Below are 19,672 nucleotides of genomic sequence, written 5' to 3' on the forward strand. Positions count from 1 at the left end.
GATACAAATAGATGGAGAGGTATACCATGTTCTTGGATTGGAAGAATCAACATTGTGAAAATGACTCTACTACCCAAAGCAATCAACAGATTCAATGCAATCCGTATCAAACTACCAATGGCATTTTTCACAGAACCAGCACAAAAAATTTCACAATTTGTTTGGAAACACAAAAGACCCCGAATAGCCAAAGCAATCTTGAGAACGAAAAACAGAGCCAGAGGAATCAGGCTCCCTGACTTCAGGCTCCTCTACAAAGCTACAGTAATCAAGATAGTATGGTATTGCACAAAAACAGAAATATAGATCAATGGAACAGGATAAAAAGCCCAGAGATAAAGCCATGCACATATGGTCACCTTATCTTTGATAAAGGAGGCAAGAATGTACAGTGGCGAAAAGACAGCCTCTTCAATAAGTGGTGCTGGAAAAACTGGACAGCTACATGTAAAAGAATGAAATTAGAACACTCCCTAACACCATACACAAAAATAAACTCAAAATGGATTAAAGACCTACATGTAAGGCCAGACACTATAAAACTCTTAGAGGAAAACATAGGCAGAACACTCTTATGACATAAATCCCAGCAAGATCCTTTTTGACCCACCTCCTAGAGAAATGGAAATAAAAACAAAAATAAACAAATGGGACCTAATGAAACTTAGAAGATTTTGCACAGCAAAGGAAACCATAAACAAGACGAAAAGACAACCCTCAGAATGGGAGAAAATATTTGCAAATGAAGCAACTGACAAAGGATTAATCTCCCAAATTTACAAGCAGCTCATGCAGCTCAATACCAAAAAAACAGCTCAATTCAAAAATGGGCAGAAGACCTAAATAGACATTTCTCCAAAGAAGATATACATATTGCCAACAAGCACATGAAAGAATGCTCAACATCATTAATCATTAGAGAAATTCAAATCAAAATACAATGAGATATCATCTCACACTGGTCAGAATGGCCATCTTCAAAATATCTACAAACAGTAAATGCTGGAGAGGGTGTGGAGAAAAGGGAACCCTCTTGCACTGTTGGTGGGAATGTAAATTGATACAGCCCCTATGCAGAACAGTATGGAGATTCCTTAAAAATCTAAATATAGAACTTCCATACGATTCAGCAATCCCACTACTGGGTATATACCCTGAGAAAACCATAATTCAAAAAGAGTCATGAACCACAATGTGCATTGCAGCTCTATTTACAATAGCCAGGACATGGAAGCAACCTAAGTGGCCATCAAGAGATGAACGGATAAAGAAGATGTGGCACATATATACAATGACTATTACTCAGCCATAAAAAGAAACGAAATTGAGTTATTTTTAGTGAGGTGGATGGACCTAGAGTATGTCATACAGAGTGAAGTAAGTCAGAAAGAGAAAAATAAATACCGTATGCTAACAGATATATATGGAATCTAAAATTAAAAATGGTCACGAAGAACCTAGGGGTAAGACAGGCAGAAAGACGCAAACCTACTAGAGAATGGACTTGAGGATACGGGGAGGGGCAAGGGTAAGCTGGGACAAAGCGAGAGAATTGTGTGGACATATATACACTACCAAATGTAAAATAGATAGCTAGTGGGAAGCAGCTGCATAACACAGGGAGATCAGCTCGGTGCTTTGTGACCACCTAGAGGGGTGAGATAGGGAGTGTGGGAGACACAAGAGGGAAGAGATATGGGGATATATGTATATGTATAACTGATTCACTTTGTTATAAAGCAGAAGCTAACACACCATTGTAAAGCAATTATACTGCAATAGAGATGTTAAAAAAAAAAAGAAAGGCTAAGCCGTAAAAAGTAAAATAAAATAAATAAATAAATGGTTTAGTCTTTCATAGCATATTAGTAAAATAAATGGATTATTTAAAATTTACTATTCTTTTTATATTATTTCTGAAAAGTGAACTAAGCTCTTGTATGGAGAAGTGGAGACTTACAAGTATATAAATATTAGTGAAATATATTTGTTTTGAAAACTTAGAGCTGTAGAGTTGATGAAGTTATGTTTTCATTTTAAGGTGTTTTGTAGATGAAATGGTTCTACATTGGTTAGATCAGTTGTTGTGATAAGTAAAATTGTTAGAAATACAAATAATTACTATTTGCTTTTTTAATGAGTAAATAAAAGATCCTTTAAATTTTGTTAACCTAATATAGTATTTATGGTTTAAAACCCTTTATTTTTAACATACAGGAAACAACTGGTTAGTTGTTAGGTTTTAGAATCTCTGCCTCTGAATAATTTTCAGTAGTTTCTTATCTGTAAAGGTTTCAACTACAAATAGATTTACTGGCATTGTAAATAATACTTTGATGATAATGTAGCTTAAAACCCATTGCAAAATGGAAACAAATGATCCATGAGGTCATACACTCTGTTTGATTACAATTACATTTTTTTGTTAATTATGACAAAAAAAAATGTTTTGAATTTTTTTTTGTTACTTCATCTCATTCCAAAATGGTAGTCTAAAGAATGTGGTCATTGAGAAGAAAATGTGCTTGGATATTAAAGATTTGGTGATTAAACAAGGGATTCTGGAATTCGAGTTTTGTTTCTGCCACTTACCTTGGAAGGCCATAGCAAATTAATGAACTTGCTGTGCTTGTTTGTCTTGCTATAGAAAGATGATTATATAGTGCTATGCTCCATAAGACATATTATGTAAAATAAATCTTAGAGAGCCGTGAATGAAAGGTATAAAGTATAATTATTAGGTAAAGTTTATACTGTCTTTGTTTTGAGTGATACACAATATTACTACTATTAAAAGTACCATGCAGTTGAATAATACTTTCTCTTGTTCTCAGTGTTCATTTATGTTGGTTCAGTTGTTCCTCAAGAATTTCTTAAAGATATAATTATCTCCATTTTACAGATGATAAAATTAAGATAAATAAGATAATAAGATAAATAAGATAAAATTAAGATAAATTAAGATTCAGATTAGTCACTGTGTTTTATTACAATATATTGGATTCCTCTGTATACAAGTTGATTTGCATTTTGAAAAAAGTTCATATCTAAATTCTAATTTATCTTCATAAATTTTTTAAATTGTACCAAATGCATGAATTTTGCTCTATTTGGAGAATCATCATCATACTAATTAAGTAGCTTTCCTAATGCATAATAGAAAATATAATAAAATTATATTTGACTCACTGTTTTAATATTTTAATTTTTGTATGATGTATTAACAACAGAATGTGTTTTGAAGATTATAGGTTAGTAATTTTCATCTATCCTTTGGAGCACATAGCAAAGGATAAATCACTGCTTATTACTATGACTGTAAAAATGCAACTGGACTTTTAAAGAACCTTTCAGCTACACTATCTTTAAAAAAATTTTTTTTTAATTATTTTTTTACTTTTGGCCATGTTGGGTCTTCGTTGCTGCGCGCGGGTGTTCTCTAGTTGTGGCGAGCGGGGGCTACTCTTTGTTGCGTTGTGCGGGCTCCTCATTGCAGTGGCTTCTCTTGTTGCACAGCACTGGCTCTAGGCGTGTGGGCTTCAGTAGTTGCGGCTTGTGGGCTCAGTAGTTGTGGCTCATGGGCTCTAGAGCTCAGACTCTGTAGTTGTGGCACACAGGCTTAGTTGCTCTGCGGCATGTGGGATCTTCCTGGACCAGGGCTCGAACCTGTGTCCCCTGCATTGGCAGGCAGATTCTTAACCATTGCGCCACCAGGGAAGCCCCTCTTTTAAAATTTTTAAATGATGAGACATACAGTGGCAATCTTTCTCTTTTTAATTTTTTCTTAACATATGTATCCATGTATTTGTGTCTTTTTCTCTCATATTTTTAGTGGGAAAGAAATAATAGCCATTTCATATCCAACGTGTATACAGATAGGGTCTCTCTGTCCTTTAAGGCTTAGAGTCTAGTAGAAAGATATGTGTATGTAAACAAGTGGGTATAAATAGTATGATACAGGACAGTGATGAGAGTTGGTATGGGGTACAGAAAAAAGAGATTGGTCAGTTGTGCCTGCAAGGAAATGTGGGAATGTGAAATCTGGAAAGACTTCTGGAGGAGATGGCTTTAGCTGAATTATCGTAGAAGATGAATAAATGGTTTCTGGAAGGTTAGAGTGTGGTTGAGTGCGTGGTATTGAAGATAGCATGGCATTCAGTGTCTATTTAGGTAAATTAAAATAGTTCCTTATAGTTTGTATATAAGATATGAAGGCAAACATTTTGAGAGATTAAGACTTGGGCATTAGAAGAGGCCAGATCTTGGCAGGCCTTGTGTACTATATTAAAGACTTGGTGTATCTTACCTTAGCCAGTAAGAGGATTGAGGAGTGTTTAAGCAGAGCGATATTGCCTTTTCAGATGCTTCTCATGCATTTAATCCTCACAAAAAAAATCTGTGAGCTAGGTATACCTTTTTGTAGAATGATTATACAAAGATTAGTAATTTTACCAAGGTCCCACAACTGGCAAGTGGCTGGACCAGTTCTTTTTGACTCCAACACCTGTGCTTTAAACTAGTATTCTATATTACTGCTTAGGATTAGAGATTGGAATTGGTATAAGCAGTTAGATGATTATAATAATCTAGGAAGAGACAGTTAATTTCTAAGGAAGAGAGTATCATTTAAAATGAAGAAAAGAAGACAGAGCAGGAGAGAGATTGAAAATAGAAGGCTGTGCTTTCTAGTTATATATAATGAACGAGGGAGAGAAAAAGAATGTAAGACCTAGCCTTTCGGGCATGGAAATAGATGAAGTAGCGGTTCAGGAGGTGTACTTTTGGGGAATAAGATAGTGAGTTTGAGATTCCTGAGGGATACTCAGATTACAGAAAACTGGAAATAAATATATGAAGCTGAGCAGGGTAGTCCATGAAGAAGGTAGAGATTTGGGGATTAGGAGCATAAAGGGAATAGTTGAAGCCAGGGGGGAATCTAGGTTATATAGAGAAGGAAGTAAAGTCAGAGTTATAGGATGTGGTTGCTTGGGTGAAAAGGAAGGGGTCAGAATATTAGATATCTTGCTGTTGTCAAAGGACTTAGGTAATATACTAGTAAACTATTGTAAGTAATTGAGAAAACTGTAAGAATAGGAGAATGTAGTCACAGAGAAAAATACTATGGCTTAGATTCCATAGGTGGAATCAATTTTGCATGATAAAGTTTAGCAGTGGGAGTGGTATGACAAGATATAGTAAGGATTTGGGTTGTGGGAGTAGAGAAGGCTAGATTTTTATATGGGTTATCTACAGAGACATTTAAAATCAACCATGAAGAAGTAGGAATTTGAATTTACCATTACCCCAAAATTTAAGTCAAAAAGTTAGAATGACCGCAAATGATTGCAGCAACCTGGGAGGTGAGTGTGTGTGTGTGTGTGTGTAAATATATAGTGTGTATATATATTTATTTATACTTATATATAGGTGGATAACAAGAACTTCAGAAAAGTAAAAAGTTTTTTTCATTAGAGGGGGAAAGTAATGGTCTAGAAGCCACAATAGTAGACTGGACTGCAGTTCAGACTGCATCTCTGAACTCAACAGAATATTGGATTTAGGAGGATATCCTCCACTTTAAAGGAATGTCGTGGAAATAGTGTTCTCAGGGGGAAAGCCAGATTTTAAAGGAAGGAAGTAAGAGATAACCCTAAGAGCTTGAGAATGAAGAGGAGTTTCAAGTAAGGAGGATTCTCAAGAGTATAGTGTAAAAGCCTTGGGAAGAGGGTCTTTGTAGAAAGTAAAACTTATGAGGGAAGAGGCATAGGCTCTTGTGGGGGAAATGACTATAAGGGGATAGTGACTAGAGAGTCTTGCATTCTTACCAAAGGCATAAGGTGGAACAAATAAGAGATCTGGTCAAAACTGACTATCTTTGTGATTTAAACCTGGACCAGCTAAGGTTTTTCCATTAGTATTAGAAATTTGATGAAGTTAGCTGTCTTTGTCAGGGTTTAAATTATATGTTTCTGAGAGATTATTAAATTTTTATTGAAAAGCTCAAATGGGTTGTGAAAATTAAGTTGCAGTGCACCTTCTCCTGGCTCAGTTTAATCTAGAGGAAGTGTGAATTTATCTGGAAATGAAAATGGTTTAATGCTTGTGTGGTTAGATGTAAATAACAAATCTTTTTTATTCCCTCAGTTTTTCTTGACCACTTACTTGACATATTACCTTCTATAATCTTGGTTTCCTGCTTAGTTTCTGTGATGGGTACAGAAACACATTGATACCTTGAATACATGTGATAAATAAGAACAGACTTTTATTTGCTTTCATTGGCTGTTATTTTTTGAAGAGTTACACAAATGCAATGACTTGTCCTGTGATTTCTAAACCGATGATATCCCTTGCCTTGAGTTCATAAGACTAGTCTTCTCAAAAAGTTATTAAGGTCTTTATTAAACAAAGAAAAAAGATACTTTTTCTGGTTCCATATAATGTGCCCACTCCTTCACTCCCCAATCTCCGAAGCTGTAGTGGCATCTCAGTGGACTCTCATTTTCTTAAGTATGCTCTACGTTTAGTAGTAGGTGTTCTTGTATTATCTACCCCCATAAACGATTTGAGGGCAGGGTGCATGTCAGATTCAGAATATTCCAGGTTTCTAGCAAGTTGTAAACTTAGGGAATTGGCCGCTTCAAATTATTTCCTCCTCAAACTGTTTTTTCTCCATATCTCTGAGCCATGTAGACTTCCCTCAAAAGCTGCCATTCCCTGACTCTATGAGCAGCCATTTGATTTTTTTTTCCCCCATATCTAACAGTAATTTTCACTTTCCTTTCTGATTTCTTTTCCTCAAGTCTCGTTTAGATTTTTTCCCCTTGAATTCCATCACACTCTCTTCTAAGAACTTCTGCCCTTTCTCTGTATTCTCTTCCTCACAGAGAGATTATTTATAGTAGTCTAGTCACTATTTATTTAGAGGTTGCATATACTTGAACTCTCACTTGCCTTACAACATGTAGAGATTTTTTTTCTTCCTTAGACTAATTCAACTTGATAAATCCACAGTTAGGACAAATTATTTTTGTAGTGCTTCATATTTTTCGTGCTTCATTTGCTTCTTATCACCCTAATAACTGAATTTAGTACTTCATTAATTTAAACAGAGTGACAGTTTAAACATGACAATAAAACCAAAACAAAGTTTAAGTAACTTTTAGATTTAATGCAGGTGTTTTGCAGCAGTCTAATTTGCTATAATAGATGGTTTTTCAGGCAAGCTGTAGAGAAGTGGGGGTAAATAGTACTATTCATGAAGTTACTCTTAATTCTGAGATTTGCAGTTTGTGCTAGAGAAATTGAGATTGCAGAAAAAACAAAACAACCCCCCTCCCCAGATCAACCTTTAAGAAGAATAAAAGTGTATGTATGATAAATCTTTAGATTTTGTTGGAAGATTGCTTTAGGTCACATATTGTTTCTTCCTAATGTCAGTTATTTTAATATAGAGTTTTGTGTGCTGAAAGGAAAGACCAAAACTTTTTCAATATAGAATTTAAGCTAATTGGGTAAGGGACTTTTTAATTTTCATAACATTTATTTGGAAAGGATCATTTCAACTAGGATTTATATCTTTATTATTATTTTATTAGTTGCTGACCTTTCCTATTTTTCAATGTGGCTAGGAGTAAGGCTGTCTTTACTGTTTGTTATAGCTACAAGTGTCAGAGGTTAATATTTCCTATACTGTCCTTGTTTTTTTCTCCCCTGTTGTCTTTGAGTTTTCCTAGAGGCTCCTTCTTATATAGTGCTTTACAGTTTTTTCTATTGTATTGAAACTCCCACTGTAATGGTAATAATAATAGTTATTTGTAAATCCCTGTTGATATGATGGTAAGGTTTGGGAGGAGGGGAAGCATGCTGAAGTACTATTAGTTCTCAGTCTTTGACCTTCACAAGTACATCTCAGCTTTTTTTTTGTTCACCTCCTTAGGTGAGACAGGAAGGCTAGCTGAGGCTGCAGTTGGGTATTTCCATTCTCCCATGTCAGTTAGGCTCTGGTAAAACCCACACTGGTTGATTTGGGTGAGCTCTGGAAAAGTAGTTTTCCTTGAGGACAGGCTCTTACTGAGGAGAACAGAATGGGTGTATTTCAAAATGACTACTTTCCCCCTTACCATGCCAGAAGCATGAGAAGATTTTTCTCCAATCCTCACCCTGAGGTCCTTGTGGGGCTTCTGGAGGTAAAACTCATGAAAAAATGATGTTCCCGCCAAGGCTGTGCCCCCAGGAGTTCTTGCTTTCAAGCTAGTTGACATTCAAGTTTCCATCAATTAATCATTTAACCTTTAAGCTTTCCCACCAGTTGGTGGTTGCAGCAGTCGTTTCAACTGCTCGCAGTGAGCTATGATTCTCTGTATTCGCCTGTCTCTCCAGATTTCAGAGTGGCAGTTGACCTTATGACCTCAATTTTCTGATGAAACTAAGACAAGTTTTTGATTTTTAGTTTAACTTTTTTCTTGTTATGAGGATAGGAACGATGACTTTCAAGCTCCTTACATGCTGGACTGGAAACTGAAAATTATAACTCCTCCCCATTTTGGATGCTTCCTTTGCTTTTAGTATACCAAGGTTCACATGGTAAACCAGTAGTAAATGGTTGTTGAGTTCACGTTCAGTGGTTCTCAGACTATTTCTTCCTGTGACTGTAGTGATATTTCCTTTGGATACAAATTTCCAAAAGCTTGTAGTTCATCTCTGAGCTACTTCCATTTGCAGATAACTCACTAAGCTCTGGAGAAAGAGAGTGTGTGTGTACTTTAAGAGACTTAAAAGCAGTTTTCAAAAATCAGTTTGCCATTCTGATTCCTTTTTTTGACTTTCTCTTTCTCTCTTAGACCTCTCCCATGAGTTTTAGAACCCATGTTTTAAGCGAGGATAATTTTATTCAGGAACATACTACATTGTGTCCCTTAATCTTTGGTATTGAAAGATGTAAATCCTATATGGTAATTTTTCTTACAGTGAGGTATATAAAACATAAAATTATAATTCACATATTTCCATATAAGAATTTCAGATTATAAAAAAAACTATTGTCGTTCGATACATTCAACAAAGTCAACTGAATTAAATTCTCTCAAAAGTAGAACGTGTGACTTTGGTAGAAAAGAATGTCTTAAAATTTTGGCTGCTTTCCTCTGGGAAGTGATGCCAAATTTCTGTTGAATAGTAACAGTTTAAATCTTATTGAATCTACTTTTACTTTGGTATTTCCCTATATTTATCTGCTATCTTATTAATATAAAGTATTTAGACAAAAGTCTTTGTTTTTGTTATTTATTCTAGCATTTTCTTGTGTTTATTAACTTAAAGAATTTTCTTTCAGTCTCGTAGTGTGGATAAGCAACATGCTGTAATCAATTATGATGCCTCTACTGATGAACATTTGGTGAAAGATTTGGGCAGCCTAAATGGGGTAAGTTAAGAGTTTGCTTTTTGTCTTATTTGAATTTTTGTTTAATACTGTAAGAAAACATATATAACACAAAATCCTGTTTGTGTTATATTTCCTTTTCTTTAGTTTGCACTTACTTAAGTGCTTACTAGGTACATAGCACTTTGAGGACCATACAGCAGAATATGAATGTAGCCCATGTTCCCAAGAAATGATGTTGGTAGTAAATACTTAACAGGAATTCAGATGGTTGTTGGTTGTTATTATCCAGTGGTTAAAAAAAGACTTCTTTAAGGAGGTTAAGATGAAAGCTTGCCCTTACTGAATGGCTTGAATTTATATGTGATAAAGCAGTGGAAAGTCATGACAGTAAGAATGCAAAAAAGCACTCTTGGGAGGCAGAGAGGTGTGGGTTAACTTTAGAAAAAAAAGACGCAAACGTGGTTTGGTACCAGATGGTTGGAGGATCTTCTATACTAGAGTAAAAAGGAGTGAAACACATCCATTTACCTTAACAAATGTGGTATATGATCTAAATACTAGTGTTTATTTTTGCTTCTTTGGTTTCCTACATTGAAGATTTTTGTGTTATTGCAGTGAATTTTTTCCTAATTCTTCATTTGATTTTTCTACGTTGGCAGAATGTAAGTAGCTGCAGAATAAGAGAATGCTAAAGTATTGAATAATTTATCTTATTTTTTCTCAATTTTCTCATGGCTCTGCTAACATAAGCAAATATAATTTTGTTCAGATCTGTGCCGTTGAATTTCTTGAAATGACTTTAACAGAAATTAAATGTATCCAAACTTCTTCTAACTGCTGCTTCTTTTCAAAATATACATTAAACATTATATGGAAAAACATCTGCAGAAATTTGGCAAATATGGTAAAACTTTTTTTTTCTTGTCCTGAATTGGCCTGCTACTGAAGGACTTTTATGTTTATTCACTGAGATAGTTTTTTTGTAGGCATGTTTTTATGTTAGTTTTATTCACACCTTTATTTGTTTCTCATGACACATAAAACTGTCTTAATTCCTCATGTTTGAATTGAAATACCTCACATTTGGCATCACCCACTTTTCCAGATTCATGCTCCATCACATTTTCCTTGCCGTACCTCCAAAACAGTAGTTTTCCTACTATACTGTCTCCTTCTCCAAATAACTTGTTAGATTTTCTGCAGCCCAGTAGTTCTTCCATCTGCCTTGTCATGTGTAAAAGTTGTACTTACTTTTAAAGTAAAATCCAAATTCTACATCTTCTTGAAGGGAGCAGAGAAAAGGTATTTAAGAATATTGACTTATTTACATGTTGAATGGATTAAAGTAGAAGGAGATAGGCAGATGAGGTAGAAACTGTTTTACCATGGGCCTTGTCAGGAAGCATTTCGATTCCAAGGTGCTATTTAAGGAGTTACTCTCTTCCTTCTCCGCACCTACAAACTTCTGTTTTAATCTCTGTTTTGGATGCTTTATGAGCCTTGTATTAAATCTGCTTGTGCATATCTCTCACTGTGCTAAATTATGTGCTTCTGAACAGTTCATGTGCCTTTTGCTTCTGGTAAGTACACCGCAGTGCCTAGCACAAGGTTCTGCACAGTGCATGAACCCAGTAAATCTTTTTGAATGGAATTGAATGAATTTTCTATATGAAAGACTTTATAGAGAAAAATTTTAATCCACTTTTATATGTGGAATATTTTAACAATGTTATATTCTGTTTTGAAGCCTAGAATGTTTCGTCTTGACCACATTGCTATTCTTAGGTGTCTTTACATTTTATCTTGGAAAATAATAAGTGAGAATTACATCACAGTGTTTTAGTCTTTTAAAACATTGTGATCAAATATAAAAATTATTGATGTTGGTTTTAAAAAATATCAGGTGAAATATTAACTTCTAAGTTTATCTAGGCTGACCTTTCTTATAATTTGATTGTACTCAGTAATTGTCTGAAATACAATAACTCACAGAGAGTGACATCTTCATTTTGAACTTGAAATCAGGACCTAGATTTGAATCTCAGTCTGTAATTTACCAGCATTATAACCCTGGACAAATTACATAAACTCTCTGAAATTCGGTTTCCTCATATATATTCATATTAGTTCCCAAAGTTGTATGAAAATGTAATGAGTTGAAGGTTATGAATGTGAAGCCTCAATGCAAAATTTAGTTACCTGTCTTCAACTTTAAAATAGTGAAATGATAATCCCTGCTCTGTAGTACTGTTATGAGATTAAATGTGACAATACATGTGAGTATGTGCCTGGTACAGAACTTCAAAATATTACACAAATGGATAAATGCACTGTTACCCAAATGGATAGCCTAAGAAATATGCCAGAATGGACTTTGGTAGCCAAAGTCTGTGAACTACCAGCTATCATGCATTTTATTCATGGAAAACTTGTAGATTATTATCCACAGCCTATTTATTCTTAACATTCATATAATTCTAGAAATTTGAGCATCTGGTTAAAAGTAGTAATTTCAGAGGGGGCACAGTATAGGTGGTTATGACCCCAGCTTGAATTCTTACTAGTGAGGTAACCCTGGACAAGTTACTTAATTTTTCTTTTCCTCAGTTTTTTTAACAGAAATAGTAAAATGGTACTCCTCTCAGGTTGTTGTGAAGCTATAAATAAGTTAATAGTTTTAAACACCTAGTTCAGTAAGTGTTAGTTACTATTGTTGTTGTTATGGTAAGAAAAGCAGTTAAAACAAGTTTAGCATCCTGTAGTCTACATACTTTTCAGTGAATACATACACAGTTAAATTATTTGGAAAGCACTTATCAACTAAACTCAACTTATAAATAACTACCTGTGACCACTTCCACTCTCATGTCCTTTCACCCTACCCTAAAATATTCTCCCAAATTACCTAGGTCCACACTTGCTTTTATTACTACCAGAAATGAGGTTGTTCTGCTTAGGGAAGCTGGAACTGGTTCGGTAGCTGATGTGATAGTAGGCTATTTCCCTGCAAGCCCCTCGAAGCTTCTCTTTCTATGAGAGCCCTTGTTTGCCTTCAGTTCTTCCTGCCCCCTCCATGCACTGGAGTACCTGCACCTCTCTGATAACCACCATTGACCTTTGTCGTACCACTCCCATCCCATTCCACCTCACCTCCTTGTGTTCCAGCCCATGCTGTGTCCCCTTTCACACTGACGTTCCTGCAGCATCAGACCAGTATGGCATAGAAGGAGGAAGGTATGAAAGGAGTGGTTAGAGGAAGAAGACGAGACTTTTCTCACTGGCAGCATGATTGAGGTGGTTGTGCTGCTGGCCACTCCATTCACATTTCCCAGAGCATTAATGCAGTACATGGTGGTTATATGATTTTATACTGTCAATTATATGATTTGTTTGTATGTAAATTAAATAGATATTTATCTGGTTTGGTTTGCTTCTCTGAGGTTAGTGGTTTGGTTGGGGGAGTTTGGGGAGCTGGCTTGGCCTGGCTTGGGCACCCAGGCTTCCTTGATGTGCAGAGAATGTGGGGTTTGTAGTTCAGAGAGCTGAATTTGAATCCCAGTAATTCTGCTTCTGAACTCTGAGAGCTTGATTGTTGCTTTGCACCCTGTGCCTCGTTGTCCTCACCTGTCCTACCTACCAGGTAGAGGTGTGATCAAATGATGTTGACATAAGAAACAAAACCTTTTTCTTTCCATATCTAATTTATTAAAATGCTTCATAATTGATTTATTTAAGTGATTTTTTCCTGTAGCTCTTTGAAATTTTCTCTCCTTTTATAATTTTCAACCGTCAGGAGACTTTTTGCTCCCAAGTGTTTTCACTTACATTTTGCGAGTGGAAACTTCATGTCTGGCTCATATATCCTGAGCCTTTTTAGACCTTACGGAATATTTCTGTCATAAATGCCAGCAGGTTAAAATTAAGTGTCTCTTAATCTCTGAAAGTACCTAGTACATATGTTAAAAACAATAGGTGCTTAACATTTAAGAGAGTCAAGCAATAAGCTTTGAGTGAATCTTAGAGCTCATCTTAGGCCTTTTGAGTAATTATGGTATTTTAGGTTGAGACAGTTTTAAATAAATTGGTTTAGAACTGTGGCATCTCTCTTATACCATGTACCTAATTATTTATCTTCTGCATACCAAACATCAGTTAATTAACATTTTATTTTATTCTTCTCTTTTCCATCATTTTCCTCAGCTTTTCTCTTTTGTAATTAATATAGAATATTTTGGTAAACTCAAGATATAAGTCTTAAAACACTCTAAGAATGTTCGTTTTGGAAATGAACCTGAAATTTGAGTTTATAAATGCCTGAAGCCTTTGAATTTTCTTTGTATTAACATTTCAGTCTTTCTGTGAAGCATGTAAGAAACTTGTTATTTAGGATTACTCATAAATCATACTAATGTGTGATCTTGAGTTTTAGCAGTATTCTGCTCTCTCCTTATATCTGGAATAAGATTACAAGTTCTAATTTTTTTGTTTGTTTTTGGTAGATTTAGAAACTGGTATTCTATGACGTGTTACAAAGTGCTAGCTATGCAAAGGAATTTGAGAACATGATCATAACAACCCAATCCCCTTATATATTTTACTGTATAACATTCAGGACCCTTCTAAATTTCCTCATTACGGAGGGAACCTTCCCAAGTAAGGTATCGTGGCCATCTCAAATCCAATAACATAAAAGATAGGAAAAATGAAATTTAAAAGGGAAGAGTAAAGTAATTTTTAAAGTTTCAACTTATCAAAGAAAAACATATTGGGTATTTATATGATGTTCACATTCCAGGCAATTAAGTATAACATTGTTCTATGTTTTATAAATCTAGAGAATTCTAGGTCTTTTAACTTCTAGTTTGCCAGGAAAAATAGTCATCACCATTAACCATCTGTGTCCAATGGACCTCTTAAGTCTTTTTACAAATAGTTTACACAAGTAAGAAAAGATGAGAGAACAACTTGAAATTTTAATAAAAAATGAGGCATGACAGACTCAAATTTTTATTCCATATTTTCCTGGTTTTGAAAGGTACATAACATGCAAAATGGGTATTGTTCTTTGAATGCCACTATCTGTTCATTAGCTGTCATGCCTTCTCTGGGATATATATCTATTTTATAAATATTGATTTCAGATTTCAAGGACATCTCTAGCTAGTTCTAGCTTACCATTATTTCTAGTTTTTCTTGCTCTTGCATTATCAAAATGCATTATTTTTAAGACTTTGACATTTTAAAATTTTAAGAGGAAAGTCATTTTCTTTTTCTTCCATAATTGTAAAACAGTACAACAGTTACAAGATCAATTCAATAATTTTATTTCTATGTCATCTCTTTCCTTCTAGTTACCTTTGTATAGATACCCGCCTTGATCATTTGTCCACTTACATACTAAATCAAATGAGTATTGAAACACAAACACTAGAAGATGAGAGAAAACTGTCAAAATTTCTTTTAAAATACAGAATCATCAGTTTCATGTTAAAAAATATTGCATGATTCTTCTTATTGATTTAGGCTAACTGGATGAAAAAGATCTTAGTTTCTTTTTGACTTTGGAAACATTCTTCTCTAATCAATTCTTGTGTTAGGGAAAATTCATCTAGGATTATCTTCATCTGAAGACTCCCAGTCTGATATTTTGCTTACGCTATTATCATTTTATTGTTATTTTAGTCTAGAGTGAGTGCTGCTGCTCTACTTTTTGTATTTACCTTATAATTATGAAATATCTTCCTGTCTTTTTTTTTTTTTCTCTTTGCCTTTATGGATGTTAAATAAAAAATTCTGAATTCTCAATTGTGCTCTTTGATAGCTTAAAAAAAAAAAAGACAAAGATGGTGTCTCCAGATGTCTTTTATATCTTCTTGGGAAGATGGTGCAATATTTTGGGCCATGCAGTAAGAAACCTAAAGGTTGATGCAATAGTAATGATTTATTTCACAATTGTATCATCCATCTAGCTCTGTGCTATTTGCTGCACTAGCCACTAGCCATGTGTGTCTGTTGAGCACTTGAAATGTGACTAGTCTAAAAATAAAAAGGTAAAAAAAAAATGGTAAAATGTCTTCTTAATTTTCATATTCATTATTTGTTAAAATAGTAGTATTTAGGATGTATGGGTTAAATTTAAAGTATATTATCAAAATTAATGTCACCTCTTTCATTTTGCCTTTTTAAAGTGCCTACTAGAAAATTTAATAGTATATGTGTAGCTTCCATTTGTGGCTTGCAGTGTTTCTGTTGGATAGTGATGTTCTAGGTAATTCCATTCTTCTGTTATTATTTCAGTCATTTTCAACAAAGTTAGAAGTAATTGATAAGTTCAAATACTTATGGGATGATGATGATGAAACAATGTTTCAACATACAGAAAAAATAATGTATCTATAATGTATCTTAGATTCATGTAAGGGTCCTATAATGTATCTTAAATTCATAAAAGGGTCCAAAGGACTCATTGGCAATTGTAAAATAGAATGAGTTTTATTCAGTTTTTTTTAAGTAAATTTTCTTTTTGTTTCCTTGGAAGACTTCTAGGAATAAAAATGATGAAATCTCAATCCTCACAGATAATTACAGTTGTCCAGAAAAGTTAAAATTGAGTCCAGTGGGCCCTGATGGTATATTGAGAACTATATTATATTTTACCCTTTACAATTTCTAGCTTCAGGTCAGAGCTTTTCTTGACGTCATTTTTAGGTGCCTAAATTTATCATGGCAGCATAGTAGACTCAGAGGAACCGCACCCTGGTTCTTTGTGTGTTACTTGTAATGGTCATAAAGGGCTTAGTATGAAATCATTTATTAGCCTATAAGATGCATAGCGCATTTTATGATGATACGCAAGCTGTATTAGCCACCATTTGATATAACTTTAAAGCATAAGGTTTGAGTATTTGCTTGTCTAAATTTTAATAATTAATACTTCATATATCAACTTAACATCTTTTTTTTTCTCTTGTAGACTTTTGTGAATGATGTAAGAATTCCAGAACAGACTTATATCACCTTGAAACTTGAAGATAAGTTGAGATTTGGATATGATATCCTTATTGATTTCGTGCATTTATTAAATTTATTCAAAAATCTTTACTCCAGTATAAATTAACATTTCTTGAGACATAAGAATTCATAATATAGGCATGCTGGAAGTCTCTGTGCCCTTCCAAACTAAAATACATGTTTAAAAATAATACTTTTTTTTTTTTGGTTATAATGCCTGTTCCTAAAAATAATCCTGGAAAAGTTGATGGACTCTTTTTTTTCTCCTCACTCTGTATTATAGTTTCAGCAGAAGTATCCCTGCAGTGCTATTATATATGCAGTTTGGGTATCAAAGAATGTAACTGGGGAGAGGACAGAGAGTGTGTAATAGTAGCCCAGCCCAGGGATTTTTTTTTTCCTGGTTAAATGATAATGACACAGGTCAGCCTCCAGGAGGAATGTAAAGAATTTAACCCTGTCTTTCCTTCTGTCCCCACTTTTACTCCATTTTATGCATTCCATTTCTGTTGCCTGTTCAATTCAAATTTTTCCATATCCTGTGTCTTCTGAGACCCACACTCCCTGACTAAGTACATTATGCATTTAGCATGTATTTAAAATTCTTTTGTTTGAAAATAGGATGCTAAGAACTGAATAAGGATATGATGGTGTTCTCCTAGTAAAGAATCACTAGTGAAGAGAAGGGGCATGATTGGATGAAGAAGAATCAAAGCATTTCTATTCATACAAGGCAAAAAGCTTTGTAAAAAGAACTTGTTTACATTTAATTAAAATATAGATATTACAATTATGCTGAATGTTTTTTTTTCACTTTTAATTTTTTCATTTACTGCATGTATCTGGACTTTGATATTAAGCAATGTATCAAATGTACTGGCAACTTGGATGTACTTTTATCACTGTAGTAGAGAAAATGTCTCAGCTAAGTAGAGCTGATACTTAGGTAAAGTAAATGTACTGATACTTTAAAATTGTTCCTAGAGCATAACTAGTTTTTATTTTAGATTTAACTTAAAATTTATGAAAAAAATAGTTTTGTAGCACATCATATAACCTTTATACTTGTAGAGTCAAAGCAGCATGTGAAAAATGAAACCATTAAACATTAATACCTTTGATTTGTATATTTTAAATCCTTTAAAAAATATGTATCACATAAAATGATTAGGAATTAGCATTAAAGCCTTGATTCATGGGTTATTTTCTACCAACAGAAGTTTCATCAAAAAGTAAATACAGGTATATTTTGAATTTAAGTAACTCAATTCATTTGACATCAGCTGTTTCAAAACATGAGAAAATAGTAGGAAATTTGGGTTTCAGTAAAACTCTATAAAGTTTATTTTGAATTTTAAATCAAGAAGAAGCTATTGAGAAGCAACTCATCTTTTATAGATTGTATAATGATTTCTTAATAGAGAACTAATATTTCCTTATATACTTGCTCACAATATTTCTGTTGAAAATTCCTGGGACAAATGTTTTGTTCCCAAGGACTTTTTCAGGGCTGTAAATCAGTGTTGAGCCAGAACGACTACCCAGATCCTCAGGTTAGGCTCAGTTGATTTCATTATTTAAAAATAGCATCTCAGGGCTTCCCTGGTGGCGCAGTGGTTGAGAGTCCGCCTGCCGATGCAGGGGACACGGGTTCGTGCCTCGTTCCGGGAGGATCCCACATGCCGTGGAGCCCGCGCGTCCAGAGCCTGTGCTCTGCAACGGGAGAGGCCACAACAGTGAGAGGCCCGTGTACTGCAAAAAATATATATATATATGTAGCATATTGCTTTTGATTTTTGAGGATTGTGTATAAATGAACATTGGGCTGTTTCAGTGGCAGAAATTTTATTAGATAGGATGAAATTTTAAAAACAAATATATTCCGATACCAGACTGAAGTAACTATCATGCTTTATTCATAATTAAACTTAAGTTTAATAGTTAGCTAGTCTACAAACTGTTATACCTTGTAGTTGAAAACTGTTTAATTAAAATGCCACAGCAATAGAAAGAACATTTTACCATGAATTGAGACTGGAACTAAGAAACAGAATTTATCTGCCAAAAGTTTTTTTTTTTCTAACCAGAGAAATTGATTTGGAAAAGCAAGTAGTGAAATATCCAAGTTTAAAAAATGACTATAAACTCAGGAGGTATAGTAAAATGCTGCAGTAATCAAGATAAACTTTAGAAGGAGCTAATATATCTCCAGATGGCCAGAAATGTAGCAGGTAAGCAAGCCTAAGTTCATTTATTTTACAATTATTTATTAAATGTCTCCTACGTGCCAGGCATAGTCCCTGCAGTCTGGGGTACAGTACTAAATAAAACAGACCACAGTCTCTGTCCTCCTAGAGCTTATACTTTAATGGAGTTGGAGGGAACTGACAGCACGCACAAAAAGGATAACAGAGGGTGATAAATTCTATGGAGAAAAAGTGTGAATGGGAGACAGAGAGCTAGTGCTGGTGTGTGAGAAGTTATAATTTTAAAAAGGCTATTCATGAAGACTTCACTGAGAAGCCAGCAATGGAGCAGGTAAAGACGCTGGCCTTATGGATCTATCCGGGGAAACTGCTCTTCAAGCAGATAGAAGAGTTAAGTGCAAGACTTAAACCAGGAACATGTTTGCCATATTTGAGGAACAGCCTTAGAATTAGAAGTCAGTGTGGCTGGAGCCAGTGAAGAGAAGGAGAATATGGGGAGCCAGAGTGTATCACTCTAAATAGGCCACTATAAGAATTTTGGCTTTTATTTTAAGTGAAATGGGGAGCCATTAGAGGGTTTGATCAGAGGAGTGATGTGATAATGACTTATATATTTAAAAGAATCCTCTGGTTACTCTTTCAAAGACTAAGGGGTTAAGTGGGCAGCGGTGAAAGGAGGGAGACCAGTTAGGAGGCTGTTACAGTAGTTGGCAGTAGTTCCAAGTGAGCAATAATGGAGGTTTGGACCAGGGTGACAGAAGCAGAGGTAGTGAGAAATGATAGAATTCTGCACATATGTTGAAGATGGAGCCAGTAATATTCTTGAATATTCTTGATTAGATTGTATGTAGACTAAGAGAAAGAAAAGAGTCAAGGATGAATACAAGACTACAGTTGATTTAAACAATTAGAAAAATGGAGTCACCATTAACTGACAGCATATTCTGTGGGTAGAGCAGATATTGTGGAGAAAATGGGAAGAATATTCCCCCAAATCCATTTAAATTTGGTTTAACTGAATTTGGTTTAATCGAATTTTGCTACTGTTATTGTTTTCTTTTTGATTTCT

The 19,672-nt window shown here is 34.5% G+C and overlaps 1 protein-coding gene across 7 annotated transcripts in view; it reads left to right on the top strand.

Annotated features, from left to right (window-relative positions):
• CEP170 (centrosomal protein 170) overlaps positions 1-19,672 on the top strand; it is a 137,994-nt gene that overhangs the window by 44,701 nt on the left and 73,621 nt on the right. For all 7 annotated transcript variants that reach the window (XM_060090906.1, XM_060090908.1, XM_060090910.1 and 4 more), the window contains exons 3-4: positions 9,335-9,424; positions 16,359-16,437. In XM_060090906.1, coding sequence (XP_059946889.1) covers positions 9,335-9,424; positions 16,359-16,437 — 169 coding nt within the window. The remainder of the gene's footprint in view (positions 1-9,334; positions 9,425-16,358; positions 16,438-19,672) is intronic.

This window comes from Mesoplodon densirostris, chromosome 2 (genome assembly GCF_025265405.1).
Source record: "Mesoplodon densirostris isolate mMesDen1 chromosome 2, mMesDen1 primary haplotype, whole genome shotgun sequence".
NCBI classification, from domain to species: Eukaryota; Metazoa; Chordata; class Mammalia; order Artiodactyla; family Ziphiidae; genus Mesoplodon; species Mesoplodon densirostris.